A 15,706-nucleotide genomic window follows, 5' to 3' on the forward strand; every position below is an offset into this window, starting at 1 on the left:
AATATCAGGGTTGGAAGGGACCTCAGGAGGTCATCTAGTCCAACCCTCTGCTCAAAGCAGGACCAATCCGCCACTAAATCATCCCAGCCAGGGCTTTGTCAAGCCTGACCTTAAAAACCTCTAAGGAAGGAGATTCCACCACCTCCCTAGGTAACGCATTCCAGTGCTTCACCACCCTCTTAGTGAAAAAGGTTTTCCTAATATCCAACCTAAACCTCCCCCACTGCAACTTGAGACCATTACTCCTCGTTCTGTCATCTGCTACCACTGAGAACAGTCTAGAGCCATCCTCTTTGGAACCCCCTTTCAGGTAGTTGAAAGCAGCTATCAAATCCCCCCTCATTCTTCTCTTCTGCAGACTAAATAATGCCAGTTCCCTCAGCCTCTCCTCATAAATCATGTGCTCCAGCCCCCTAATCATTTTTGTTGCCCTCCGCTGGACTCTTTCCAATTTTTCCACATCCTTCTTGTAGTGTGGGGCCCAAAACTGGACACAGTACTCCAGATGAGGCCTCACCAATGCCAAATCGAGGGGAACGATCATGTCCCTCGATCTGTTGTCAATGCTCCTTCTTATACAGCCTAAAATGCCATTGGCCTTCTTGGCAACAAGGGCACACTGTACACGCATATCCAGCTTCTCATCCACTGTAACCCCTAGGTCCTTTTCTGCAGAACTGCTGACTAGCCACTCAGTCCCTAGTCTGTAGCAGTGCATGGGATTCTTCCATCCTAAGTGCAGCACTCTGCACTTGTCCTTGTTGAACCTCATCAGATTTCTTTTGGCCTAATCTTCTAATTTGTCTAGGTCCCTCTGTATCTTATCGCTACCCTCCAGCCTATCTACCACTCTTCCCAGTTTAGTGTCATCTGCAACCTTGCTGAGGGTGCAGTCCACGCCATCCTCCAGATCATTAATGAAGATATTGAACAAAATCGGTCCCAGGACTGACCCTTGGGGCACTCCGCTTGATACCGGCTTCCAACTAGACATGGAGCCATTGATCACTACCTGTTGAGCCTGATGATCTAGCCAGCTTTCTATCCACCTTATCATCCATTTATCCAGCCCATACTTCTTTAACTTGCTGGCAAGAATACTGTGGGAGACCGGATCAAAAGCTTTGCTAAAGTCAAGGAATAACATGTCCACTGCTTTCCCCTCATCCACAGATCCAGTTATCTCATCATATAAGGCAATTAGGCTAGTCAGGCATGACCTGCCCTTGGTGAATCCATGCTGACTGTTCCTGATCACTTTCCTCTCCTCTAAATACTTCAAAATTGATTCCTTGAGGACCTGCTCCATGATTTTTCCAGGGACTGAAAGTCTCTACCTAATTGGGGGCAATGAGCACTTTTGAAAATTCTGTCTGTGGGTTAAGATCACCATATTATTTCCAGGAAATACAAAGCTCTCTTTCTGTCCTATAATCTGAAGTTTGATTTGTTGATACATTTCCTCTGATGCTTCGCTGCCCAGTTGACCCATCTATCTAATGCTTTTGTCTCATCTGGTTTTACAGGACTTCATCGTGACAGTGGTCTTCTCCTTCTTGTGGCTGGTGGGTTCGTCTGCTTGGGCCAAGGGACTGTCTGATGTAAAGATTGCTACTGATCCAGACGAAGTGCTATTACTGATGTCGGCTTGCAAACAGCAGTCTAACAAATGCATGCCTGTGCGCAGCCCTGTTATGTCAAGCTTAAATACTTCGGTTGTAAGTAGATCTGTTTATTTTTTTTACTGTCGGGCAATGAAAGTGTGTGCACCTATTTTCAGCTCTCCAGACATACAGATTGGGCCACATCCTCCGCTGGTATAAATCAATGTAGGTCCACTGGCTTCTTTGGAAGTTCCTAAAATGTTGCCAGTGATTTGACTGAAAATGCTGCCTCACTGAGATAGTTACCATGGAGAAAAATTATAGACTGACTTACAGGTAGTTTCATTCAACAGTCAGCTCGCTTTGGAAGTGAACATTGGGAATACACCTATAAAATAAGTGTGATTTTATGAATGTGTCTCCCACATGTGTGGTGCTCTAATGTGCGGAATATTTATGCCATACCGAGGTAGATATGGTCCCTGCACCAAAGATCTTCCAGACCAAGGTTCCAATGCTTAGCTAAATTTTGAGCCGCCAACAAGCCATTTCCCTTCCTTTGACACTCCAGCTTTTGCTTATCTATCCATCTGGATGCTCATCCCCATGCATCCAGGATCTAAGCCAGACCGTCCATAAGAGCACCCTTCCATACACCCCACCAGGTATTCAGTATCTGCTTGTGTATTGCCTTCTCCTGCAAAGGCGTTTTCTTCAGCAGCGATGAGCTCTGCAGGTGGAACATCAGAGCCCAGCAAAGGTGGCTGCAGCGGCAACATCGGGATGAGACACAAAATCCAGAATTAGTATGGTGCACGCTTGCACTGCCTTTCCTGGGGGCCATGAAGGGTCTGTTTGCTTTCAGCTTCAATCTACCATCACGTGTTGAAAAAGAAACACTCTGTCTTTGTCTTACGTAGAGCTGGGAGGAAAATGGTCTTCCTGTCCTGGCAAAATGTTCACAATTTAGACATTTTTTTCTCTATTCAGGTTGGGTCAATTGAAATTTTGTTTTGATTTTGGCTTTAATTTTTACTTTGAATTCCTAAACCAAGTCATTTCAAAGCGAGAAGCAGGACTGTTCATTTAGAAAAGGGCGAGGGCGGGTGGGGGGTGGGGGGAAAACATTTTGACAAATAAAAAAAAAATTGAAATTTGTCAGACTGGCCCGTTCCCATACAAAGTTTAAGTTTCAGCAAATTGCGAGTGCCTCTAACACTAATTAATATTACAAAGACAACAGCAAAACCTTCAACCACCAACTCAACAAAATAGGCAAGGCTTTCCCTCCCAACTCCCATCCCCTATAAACCACCATCCCCATCAAGCCCCAACTGGTTTAGCTACCTGGGCAAAACGATGGGCTTTGCAGCCTCTGTCCTTGACTATTTTGGGGTAGGAATGAACCCTTGTTTCACAGCTGAGCATGTAGCTTCCTGAGCCTTTTGGGAAGGGTTGTCTTTAAATTGCCTTTGCTCATTTCATTAAAAGAAGTGTATTAGATAAAGCTGAACATTACATATATACTGGGCCACAAAAATCATGCCTTTGTACTAATGAATTGCTTTGGTTCTTGTTTAGGTCTTTGGATTCTTGAACTTTATTCTCTGGGCAGGAAATATTTGGTTTGTTTTTAAGGAGACTGGGTGGCATTCCTCGGGCCAGAGGCACCCTCCAGACACCATGGAGAAACAATCAAGCAGGTATAACCAAGGTGGTTATAATCAAGACAACTATGGTCCAACTGGAGGATATAACCAACCTGCAGGCTTTGGCCAACAAGCCAACTATGGCCAGGTGGGTGAATATGGCCAGCAACAGAGCTATAGTCAGAGTGGGCCCACCTCATTTGCCAATCAAATTTAGCATTCACAGAATTTGCATTCCTACTCCCCTTATATGTAGACAGTGTAACAACACTAGGTTTCAGTGGCACCAGATTTGTAAAGAAAGTTTAAATAAATTAATACTCCAAGAGAGTATGTAATGTAAATCAAAGATCTAATGGTACCTATTGAAGCAGATGGTGGTGGCTAGTTTGTTATTTTTGTCACTAGACAACTGATGATGATGTATTCATCACAGGTGGTGAACTGAAGTATTGTTGTATGTATTGTATAGATAACTTTATGGTAGTTTGTATGTGTACTAAAATGGTAAAAGCATTTTGTAGCCTCAAGTCTGTATTGTGTAATATGCATAACATAATGAAGTAGAATAGAATTTTTCTTCTGCATTTTGGTGAGAAACAGAAGTGTTTTATTCTGATTTCTAAAGATTATTCAGTATATCATGATGCATGTAACATTACTCCTAAATTTTCAAGACTGCCTGTTTGTGATACTTTAGAGCGTTTGTTTTTAGTATATTTTTTTCCAGAGGAATTTTTTTAATTATTATTTTGATTAACCAGTTCCTGTGTGACTTAGTGCATGGATAAGCAGTTTCACACCAACAGAATGTTTTGGACCCTGTATATGGAACTTTTCAATTTCTGCCACTCCTTTTTTTGTTAAATGTATGTTTAAGAAAATGTATGTATATTTTATATATTTTGCAGAATTGGGTATATGGCTTACCCAAGTTCTGAATGCTTTGTAACTAAAATGTTTTTCCTTGAGAGAGCATTCAGTAGCATAAATGGTACCTGACCAATGTTTATTCCAGTTAACTAAGCTAAGTATTCATTCTATAAATCACTATTTCTATTGATGTTTTGTGAAAATTTTAACGTGAGCTGTGAAAACTAAGGACCAAGTAACTGTGTTATATGTTTACAAAGGTATTTATTTAATTAGGATAACAGAGGTGCAGATATCAGTAACCAAAACCATGTGAAAAATATGCCATGTGTCATGTACTTAATTTAACAAAACATGGCAAGGACATAGATCATTGTTAGTCAGCATTACAAAGCGTAATTATTCCTTTATTCTGGATGGAAATATTTCTATCTATGCCATTTGAAAATCATTAAATGACACTTCTGTTCCATCATTATGGTGAATGCTGGTTTTGAATAATGGTTTTGGTGCTATCAGTAAATGTTAGGAAACTGGCAAAATCTAAAAAACCTCATCTTAAAATATATAGAGGTCAGATTCCTAGCAGGTGTAAATTGGCATCACTTCACTGAAGATTTGGACTTTGCTTCTTACAGTACATGGGATTCTGTGTTGCCAAAAGGGTCACCCTAAACTCTCTTTTCTTACTCAGTTTGAAGCCTGAAACTCAGCATCATAATCGAAACTGGTCATCTGCATTTCTAAATAAAAGTGTATCCGTCTATAATATTGTATGAGCTGTAATGTTAAAAGCATAAAACAGCATAGTCTTATATGATTGTTGTAACCAATTTATGGCTACTCAGTGGATGGATCTATATTGTGATATCTATTTGACCCTAATAAAGTTAATGCATACAATGTACATTTGAAGAGTATGGTGGTATTATAACAATGTAAAATAAGCCTGCACTAAACCAAAAAGTTGATAATATTTTAACTACTGTGTTTTGACCTTATAATTCTCATTTTGAGTATTTTCCAAGATTTTTACAAGGATTGTACGGACATACATTTGGAGACATGATTCATTTCTGGTAAGTCAGTGTCACAACATAAAAATACCCAATTTTAACGTATACAATCCAATTTCTGTGTGTGTGTGTCTCTCTCTCTCCAAGTATTAATAAATCAGTACTGTGTTGTTTAATTGTCCAGAACAAAACAAAAAACTGGAGTGTGTGTGTGTGGGGGGGGTAATCCTTATCTTCTAGCTTTGCCCCTTTAGTTTGGTGCCCCCCAGTTTCTTGAACTGGGGGAGAGACTGTCTCTAGACACTTGTGACTTTCTGTCCTGAGCTCCCTTAAATGTAAAACAGACATATTGGAATTGGAGAAGGTTCAGAAAAGGGCAACCAAAATGATGAGGGGTATGGAACGGCTGCCAGATGAGGGGAAATTAATAAGACTGGGACTTTTCAGCTTGGAAAAGAGACGACTAAGGGGGACATGATAGAGGTCTATAAAATCATGACTAGTGTGGAGAAAATAAATAAGGAAGTGTTATTTACGCCTTCTCATAACACAAGACCTAGGGGTCACCAAATGAAATTAATAGGCAGCAGGTTTAAAACAAACAAAAGGAAGTATTTTTTCATACAATGCAGTCAACCTATGGAACTCCTTGCCAGAGGATGTTGTGAAGGCCAAGTCTATAACAGGGTTCAAAAAGAGCTAGATAAGTTCATGGACGACAGATCCATCAATGGCTATTAGCCAGGATGGGCAGGGATGGTGCCCCCAGCCTCTGTTTGCCAGAAGCTGGGAATGGGCGACAGGGAATGGATCTCTTGATGATTACCTGTTCTGTTCATTCCCTCTGGGGCACCTGGCATTGGCCACTGTCAGAAGACTGGATACTGGACTAGATGGACCTTTGGTCTGACCCAGTATGGCCATTCTTATGTTATTTGCCTATGCAAATGGGAGGCAGCATTGCTTAGTGGCTAGAGCACTGGCCTGGGATTCGAGAGATCTGTTCCCAGCTCTGCCCCTAGTCTGAGAAGTGGCCTTGAGAAAGGCACTTTCCCCTCTCTGTGCTTCAGTTCCTCCATCTGTGAAATAGGGATAATACTGACCTTTGTTACATGCTTTGAGAGCTGTGGATGAAAGTACTATGTAAGAGCTAGGCGTAATTATTATATTATTAAGTTTCAAGTTTAAGCAAACATTTTCATCTGAAAAACAGAACTGAGGGAATGACTTAGTAATAGAACCAAGCAACATATCCATGCTCAAAAAAGAACTTATACAGTAATATATTCAAGGAAGGAGTAGGATATACAGGCTCTTTAGTAGTGTTTAGCCATAATGAGCTGATTGGTATCTGATACATCCTCTGCCTGGGGACTATAGTTTCATGGACAGGCGTGTGGGTTGCAAGGTCCAATAAGTTTTTTCCCTCTCTAACTTCTCTGATGAATATAATATAGCAACCGCAAAAATGAAAACAAAAATCCATGCATGCATTTGTATCTGTTACAGCTGGAGAATATGCAGGAACGTTCCCTTTGTGTTAAAGTCACGGTACAGGGCCAGTTACATCCCAGGGGAGCATGAGGAGAAAAAACACTGAGTTTGGTGTTTCCTAATGTAAGGCAAATAAATGGCTCTGTAAACTCCAGCTTCCTCTTCGAAGTCCTGTGTGCACGCTGCTGGCAGACGGATTTCTTTCCCACTGCGTTATTAGTGGGTGTATCTGCTAATTAGTTAAATAACTAGGTCAGCCTTGAAGCATACATGTCCCTTGATGTTCAGGGCAGTCCTTCCTGCTCATTTATAATCCTTCCTGTGTGTTTCTCTTTGTTGCCCATTTCTCCGCTATCCTAGCTGTTAGACATGTTTGTATTATTAGGTATACACACTGTGGAGGCTTTTATCCCCTTCCCTCCCCACACACTCCTTTTCCCTCCAAGTAGCAGGCAGTGCTTGTGTCTCAAAGCCCAAGGCCACGTGTGTGCCTCCATGCTTGCCCCGGGGTTCCCTGCAGCCTTGCCCAGCTCCCTGCCTTCCAGAGCTGCTCCCCTCCCCCCACCACACATCCGCTTAAACGGCAGGTTATCCCAGCAAAATGAGAGCTGCAGAAAGTAACCCCTGGGTGCGTTAGCCCTCCACCTGGGTAGCGATGGGCATCTCCCCTGCCTCACCCTGGGCTGGCCCTATTTCCAGCCCTCATAGACAGAGGGAGCTGTGGGGCCTGGAGCATGGGGAGCAGAGACACAGAGATTGCTGATTCCCTCCCACACTGGGTGAGGATTCCTGGGGCTCTGTCTGCAGTGGGATTTCAGCACAGACTTCTAGGGCAGGCCTGGCTTAACACTGGAGAAGCAGGAGGTGCAGCGCAGGAGTTCTAGAGAAATAACATATAGACTGTGATCAAGTCTTGTAAGTATCTACATGGGAAACAAATATTTCCTAATGGGCTCTTCAATCTAGAGAGAGAGGTCTAATGAAGTCCAGTGGCTGGAAGGTAAAGCTAGACAATTCGGACTGGAAATAAGGCAGTGAGAGTAATTAACAACTGGAACAACTACCCAAGGTCTGGATTCTCCATCACTGACGATTTTTAAATCAAGATGGGATGTTTTTCTAAACAATCTGCTCTAGGAATGACTTTGGGGCAGTTCCCTGGCCTGTGTTACACAAGTGGTCAGACTAGATGATCACAATGGTCTCTTTTGGCCCTGGGATCTATGTATAAGGCCTGAGTTTTTTGCTCTTCGTCGTGATGGGTATAAATTCACAGTAACTCCATTGAACCCGGGTGGCTAAAATCCCTGTCTGAACAAGGCCTGTCTTTCCCATGCAAATTCTCCAATATTTGTATTGTCCACCAGCTGTAAAGCTAAGCAAAGGAAGAACAAGGCTCCAGTGGCCTTTTGCTGCCATTTAGGGACACACTCTGTGGTCGGGTACATTGTACCACTGCTTCTGGCCAGGGGCAGCAGGCTGTGCAAAAGTACTACATTCCCCTCTCTAGCACGGTTAATCTGGAGGGAGGAGGGAGCAGAGCCTTGACTCTACCCCCCGCCTCCTATAGTATATTGAGAACCGAGCAGAGACAAGGAATTTACTTCCCGGAGCAGTACAAAAACCAGGAGGGCAACTATGTCTCCTGCATTCACAGGGCAGCCCATAAGCCTAGTTGGATATTTTTTTTATTCCCATAAATCTCTGCAGATCAGTGGTTATATCTTGTCTCCTGCTTGGCACTGAGTTGGCCTGTGATAAATCATAAAGGTTGGGTAACAAGCGAGACGCAAGGAGATGCTGAAGTTCAGTGGATGGATTCATCTCGTGAGCGTTTGACCCAAGTAGCCTAATTATTCCCAATTTGCATATCCTATGAATTAAAAAGAGTTGTTTAAAGCTGAGATCTAGCTCTGTATTTATGCCTGGCAAAGTGTCTGATGTATTGATGAAAGAAGCCGTTGCATGCATCTGTCTTTATTCTGCCACATGCAGTATCTCCAGAGCACCACAGTTGTTAATAGAGATTTTAAAAAACACCTCAAATAATAATAGTCCTCTTAGTCTGTTTCATGCCTATCTCAAATATTTCCCTTTCATTGTATACCTATTTAGTGGTTCTATAGTCCACTGTGTCATAAACCTTTAAGTCCTTCAGTCTACTTCTTTTAAACCAGATTGATTCAAAACTCTCTCTCTGGAACGGATGTGCTCCTTAACTTATACGTTCCCCTAACATATATTTTATTCCTTCCTTTGAGGAAACACTGTAGCTTTTTCCTTCTGGAATCCTTCCAACATCAGGAATAAACTACATTTCAAGATTAATATCGACAGCAGCTTGACACATCATTCCTTATCTGAACTATATATCTAATGTAACGTTTTCAGTGCATCAGCATTAAGTTTTAGTGGTATGGGGAATACTTGTCATTGCCGTTCACTGCCATTTTCTTTATTTACATTTTCACCCTTGTGTGTCTTTTTCTTTAACAGGAATTCGCTCTTCTGATGGCTACTGGCACATGCCTAAGAACCAGTTCAGTGATGTATTTCCAGTAAAGAGATTTTTTTCTCCCAAATTTCCTTTAATAAAATGCTTTGGGGGTGGGGTTTTAACAGGTGAATTATGTGGCTGAAAAATTGTACCAAAGAGTGGTGTGTGCATTTACGCCTTACACCCGATATTTTCAAATGAGTCTAAGCGAGTTTGGTGCCTGAATTCATTAGGATTCTACACCGGCTCCATGGGTCAGAGCCCTCTACAACCATGGGTTACAGAGCAGAATTTGGTCCAAAGTGATATGCCGTATTCTGAAAGGTGTCTGGACTTGAAATGAGAAATGACTTTTCCCCGCAGACAGAGACTGATTCTAATAGCTTTTCAGAATGACATTTCACCTGCTTTGTCTTCTGCAGTGGGCTTCATTAATAATTGAATCATTAATGACCACAGAGCTAAATTCCACTCTCAGAACTACACGTACATATTTCTGAAGAGCGAATTCAGGGAGGATTGTGTGGGCAAAGGTGCTCAACTGATACACGGTGGGATTCTCCACTAATCCCAAACAGGTCTGATTCCTGATGCACAGCCCTACTGGTGTCCCAGGTGGTGCAGTCATTTGTATTTCCATTTGGCGAAGTGGTCCCCATCACAAAGACCATCAGAATACTTTCAGACAAGGTAAATACTAGAGCACTGTTATGCTTGGGAAGTGAGAACAAGCTTGAAAGTCCTGTTTCTGGAACGTGGAACGAATGTGGAAGACCTGGAGTTAACCAGATTATAGAAGAGAACCAAAGAGCATCAAATGAGTAGTTTAGCCCACAGAAGACGTTATCACTTCTCAGGGAGACGCATGCTCACCACGACGCCATCCTCCAGAATTTGACTGCCAAGTCTGAGTTGCTTGACTTCAGGAGGGGTGTGTTTCAATCAGAAGGGAAGATGGTTTATGCAGAAGTGTGATCATTGCAATGGAGATATATAATGTGTCTGTTCATGATGGATGGAAGTAAATGGCAAAGCTTTCAACAATGCACTTGCTGTTCCCAAAACGAACTCATAAACCACTTCCTCAGCCCACTGCACACAACTACATTAATACAGTCATGATCCTTTGATCATTATTATCCAGGCTCTGGTAGTGAAGGTGAATGAGTGCCCTGCAAAGGAAGGAGTCAGACCCTGATTCTGGGAGTTTTGCAAGTAGGAGCAGGATGAAGCCTTCAGCGATGAGCTAGAAAAGAGCAATGGCAGCCGAAAGGCAAATGTTCCTGAGCTGCCACTTTGGTTTGTTTGGGGTGAGGAACACAGAACACAGGGGCGGAGTGGCCCAAAACAGTACCGTGAGAAATAAACCACTTACTGGAAAATGATTGTCCTGTGAGTATTTTTGTACCCTATGTCTCCCAGCAACTTTGCCCTCCTTCTGTCAGGATGCTCATAATCCATTTGTTTTTAAAAATGAAGTGACTTTCCTTTGCGTAGCAGTCCAACCTGAAACCTCTCCCAACATTCCATTTAAACAGCTTCCTAGACGGGAAAATATTACAATGCCAACAGCATTTCTATAATATGCTCCGTCATACAAGCCCTTTAACAATTTAAGGGCAATGCATAAGTAGAGTCCTTCCAAGCCTAGCCTATCAGTAAATGTTGGTAAACATCAGTTTCACCCTACCCACACACAAACTAATGACTAAATATTGCCATTGGTCATCAAAATTTCTGGATAGGCCAAGTATGAAAAATGCAGCTTGAGAACTTCCCAGAGTCTGATTTTAAGATATTTACTATGGATGTTTTGAAATGTGAAGTTGATGCGTTGGGTTTTAACCATTATAAAGATTTAACTTTTTGAATCTCAGTGTCTGTTGTCATTAAATAATTGTCTGACGCCCTGCACCATAATTTCCCGCAATTGAAAATTTAAATTGATAAAATAAAAACTTAAATAAACGTTGATAGCATTTATCAATATTGTAAAAAAAAAAAAAAAAAAAAAATTCAGTCCCCAACCTACTTATAGATTGATAGTCCCCTTGAATTCAGTAGGACCACTCACGTGCAAAGTTATGTATGTGTTTGCAGGATCTGGTTATTAAAAGGGTTTCCATTCTCCTGCTGAATAGCATTCATTGATGTCAGTGAGAATTTCCCACACGCGTAGAGTCCCTTTGAAATTAACTAGCACGTGCTGATCGAACGCGTGTTAAAAATCCAGAACAGATGCAGCTTCCAGCCAAGAATGGATCCCCAAAGCCATGGCTCAGACTATACCGGACCAAAGCTCTGACTCCAGTTGTCCTGTGCTTGATTCCAGGGGAAACCAGAAAGTCAGTGGATACAGACTTTAGTGAATTGCTGCCACTCGGCGTGTAACAAGCTGTGGCTATGTACATATAGGTGCAACGGTCATCAGCTAAATTACATGTATGCAGACTGGGGATAGGACTCTGGATTGTTTGTTCTAGTAACATAGGGCTCAACCACATGAGCTAAAGGCAAATCACCATTAGTGCTCGCAGAATTGGATCCTGTGTCCTCTTTTTTAGGCCAGCAAACAGAACACGAGAAAATTCACAAATAATTTAGCAGGTCTGATTCCGTTCACCAAAGGGGAGAGGGAGATGTACACACTGGTGAAGGGATTAAAGACATATGCTGGACCATTGGGATAAGTGGACCAGTTTTTATATAATGGGTGCACTTAAAGATCTACTTCTAATGGTTTTCCCATTTTAAGGATATATAATGTATTTCAAAGTGTAGAGTAGTAGAAACATTAAGTGTACCTGCTCTGGTCAATATCACTTTCAGCTTCTCATGCTTTGTCTGCAATACTTGGGTTGCAAACCTTGCAGGAGAATTTTGTTTTATCAAAACAGTTTCCACCAGAATTTTTTTTTAAATTCCATTTAAAAAAAAATCTGTTGATGAAATGTTTGGTAAATGTATAAAAAGAATGCTATAGAAATAGGGTTGCAACTTTATAATCACACAAAACCGAACACCCTTGCCCCATTCCCTGCCCCACCCCTTCCGCAAGGCCTGCCCCTGCTCCGCCCCTTCTCTGAGGTTCCACCCCCACTCACTCCATCCCACCTCCCTCTGTCGCTTGCTCTCCCCCCACCCTCACCGACTCACTCATTTTCACCGGGCTGGGACAGGGAGTTGGGGTGTGGGAGGAAGTGAGGGCTCTGGTTGGGGGTGCATGCTCTGGGGCCAGAAATGAGGGGGTCAGGGTGTGGGAGGGTGCTCCAGGCTGGGGCAGGGGGTTGGCATGTAGTGGGGAATTCCCATGCAATGAGAGCTGCGGAGCTGGTGCTCAGGGCGGGGGCAGCATGCAGAGCCCCCTGGCAATACCTCTGCCTAGGGGCCGCAGGGATATGTCGTCGTTTCCAGGGAGCTGCACAGAGCCAGCCTCATGCCAACTGGACTTTTAATGACGCAGTCATCAGTGATGACTTGATCCGTCAGGGTCCCTTTTCGAACTGGTGTTCCGGTTGAAAACTGGACACCTGGCCACCCTATCTAGAAAACTACACAAACTTCAAGAAGATTTGGACCTACATAAGAGACATCAACTTTGGCACCTGTAAATAAGTATTTACAAGTGTCAACCCAAGAGATGACCTAAGCAAATAATGTTATATCCTTGTATTTATTTTAGTAGTGAAAGGAAGGAAGATTATTTTAAATAGCCACAACAATTATTATTAAAATCAAACTACTCTTAACAATGGTACATTTTATAATAATCCATACTAATAGAATTCATTCATTCATATTAAGATAAGATCTCAATGAGAATGAAATTCCCCTTACCAAAAAAACCTAATATATTACCTTCTTGGCTGCAATTTAGCAGCATTTCTGCTCCCATAAGCCTACACAACTATGTTTTGATTGAAGAGATGTCAGGGCTAGAAAGTCTGAAGGCATTAGGAAAAGGGAAGCCCTGCCAAATCCATTATTCTTGTTTGGGCTTTAAATTTTAGCGGTAGCTGTAATGATATCTACTAAGCTGTTAGTCTTTACTCAAAACATACTCCCTCCCAAACCTGGGCAAGCCCACACATGTTTATAGGTATTGTTGAGTTCATCGCCATAGAATCCAGGACTCTCATGACATGGTACATATTGTATTAGAAATGTAGCCCAACATGAAGATTCGGAATTCTTTAGTGTATAAAAAAGGAAACACCTCTGGGAGAATGCCAAGAAGAAACTTCATAGCCTGGTCTTTTGCAGCTGCAATTAATTTAAATGATTGCATGAATAATTTATGCAGTCATGTGTTTGTGCGTACATTATTGTGGGCATGTGAAATCTGCTAAAACTTGTCCAGTCAATAATAATGAATGATTTGCACATTACAGTATAGCTAGAAATCAAGATAGCTGTGTAAAACAGAATAATGTGTGTATATACACAAGTATATTCTTACATGCCATGTGTGTGTATATCTGGGTTTAAAGCCTGAACAAAATACTTCACCAACAGAAAGTTGCTTAATATTGTGAAATCTGAGTATTTAAAAAATCATTTGTGTTTTCTCTTCAATATTTAAGTTTGCATATATATCCTTAACACAGAATCACAGACATGATAGATGGAAGAAACCTTTTAGTTCATGCCCGGGTCACAGAGTTGTCCTCTTTTGGTTGTTTATCTGTGTATTTCAATTATGTGTTTACAAAATGTCAACTACTTCTGGCTGAATTTTAAATAGAGGTGGAAAGTGCCATGAGCCCTAACAACATTTGCAGCTACTCTGTGCAAGCTAAGAGTAATTAAATCTCATGCTGCAGAGTATGAATTGATTGCTTGCGGCATGCAGGCATGGATTTTTCACCCAAATACAACATGGCATGGTTGCTACACTATAGAGATTTTTCATCTTCCTTTGACCAGCATTGGCTGCCTCTAGAGACAGCATGGTAGAAGAGATGGGGAAAACGGTGGGGAAGGTGAGCTCAGAGGTTGGTGGCACACCATCCATTGTCAGATTGATATAGGGCCGATTTGGTCACGTTCAAGCCAGTGCGGCGTTGACTGGCCTATGTCAGGGGGTGGAGAAGCCCTCCATTAACTGCTATGCCAGCCCTCCCAGGCCAAATGAGGCAGCCGCTGTGGTTGGGTGCACAACCGCCCCCCCCCACACACTTTACCTGAATTTGAGAGGGGCTGTGAATATGGGGGCAAACAGAGATCAGTGGGTGAATTAGTCTAGGGTTTGGGGCACCGGGGACGTAGCAAGCAGTGTTTTGACACTGCACACGTGGGCCCTGCTTGCTCTGAGGCAGAGGAAGGTGAGTAAGCAGGAGAGGTAGCAGGAGAATCACAGGAGTTACTGTGGGAATGAACCAGTCATCTCTGTCTACATGCTTTTTTTTTTTTTTTTGGTTTGCATGGGGCCTGGTTTGTGCTGGGTACATTGGGAGCACATGTCCGTGGATGATCAGCATACGGGAACAGTCCATTAGCATGTGCAAAGATGACAAGTAGAGGTCGTGAAAAACCTGTCTTGAAGCCATGCAGGTCAGGGAATGAGTAGCAAGAAGTGGTGCATATCGGAGTTGTGTTCTGGGGGGTCTGCTGTTGCACATTTGGGGTGAAATTCACCTGCAGGCAGGGGCTCGCCCTTTATATCCCACTTCAACTCGGGTTGCCAATGCTTGTTGATACATTCTACCTGGATAACGTATCCCGGATAACGTATCCCATGTCTGTTTCAACTCATTTCTCACCCAACAGGGAAGTTACTCACTGTCACTGCTGGAGTTCAGATCATCCTGAGGATTGGGGAGCCAGGGTAGTACAAATGAGGGTCCTCGAGGTATGCATAGTCAAATCTACAGATTACAAAAAGCAAGCATGCAGAGGGCTGCCTTTGCTCTCCAGACGCTTGTTGCAGCTGAGATACGCGCATCAAGTTTCCCGTTTCCATCCATATTTTTGCCCTGGACTCTAAGACCAAAATGTTCTTAACTTCTTGCACATTAACCAAGCTGTAAAACATTTGATGCCTTGTTTTATGGTCCTGGAGATGAAAAAGCAAATTATTGCTTCACCACAAGAAAGGTCTTTTGCTTTTTTGTTTTGTTTTTTAACTGATGGCAGATTACTAAACCCTAACTCTTGTTTAATTTTAGTGTGTTAATTGATGGGATAACGAGCGTTGATTATGTGCGTTTTGGCTGCGTCACTGCAATTACGGCTCTGTTTTATTCATGAGCCAACCCCGAAGAATGCACTGGAGAGCTAAGACAGCTTAAACCTTTCAAGAGAGGCTCAGAGTTGTCTGAGTAATGACACTCTTAGATGGAAAATTAGGGGTTCTCTTTTCCCAGGCTTTTTAAGATACTTAAAATCCAAGAACAGTAAGGTGGTGAACATCCTTAGTCATTATGCTTCAGTAATTTAGTTTCTTCTGAATGAGGAAAACATTTTAATTCTCTCGGCCATCTGTTGCAGTCTCCTTTGACTGTCCTGTTCCATAAAGTCTCATTCTGGGTAGTTTTGTCATTGGTATTTTACCCCTTAGCAGGAAAAGTGAGT

The 15,706-nt window shown here is 42.4% G+C and overlaps 1 protein-coding gene and 1 long non-coding RNA gene across 3 annotated transcripts in view; one reads left to right on the top strand and one right to left on the bottom strand.

The window, feature by feature from the left end:
• Positions 1-5,045, top strand: part of SYNPR (synaptoporin) — a 174,035-nt gene extending 168,990 nt beyond the window's left edge. The window contains exons 5-6 of one of the 2 annotated variants that reach the window (XM_074957388.1): positions 1,527-1,718; positions 3,186-5,045. In XM_074957388.1, coding sequence (XP_074813489.1) covers positions 1,527-1,718; positions 3,186-3,470 — 477 coding nt within the window. In that variant the 3' untranslated portion in view covers positions 3,471-5,045. The remainder of the gene's footprint in view (positions 1-1,526; positions 1,719-3,185) is intronic. The other variant, XM_074957389.1, reaches the window with a different exon arrangement.
• LOC141990360 (uncharacterized) overlaps positions 1-15,706 on the bottom strand; it is a 40,761-nt gene that overhangs the window by 9,493 nt on the left and 15,562 nt on the right. The window lies entirely within an intron of this gene.

This window comes from Natator depressus, chromosome 7, assembly GCF_965152275.1.
Source record: "Natator depressus isolate rNatDep1 chromosome 7, rNatDep2.hap1, whole genome shotgun sequence".
Lineage (NCBI taxonomy): Eukaryota > Metazoa > Chordata > Testudines > Cheloniidae > Natator > Natator depressus.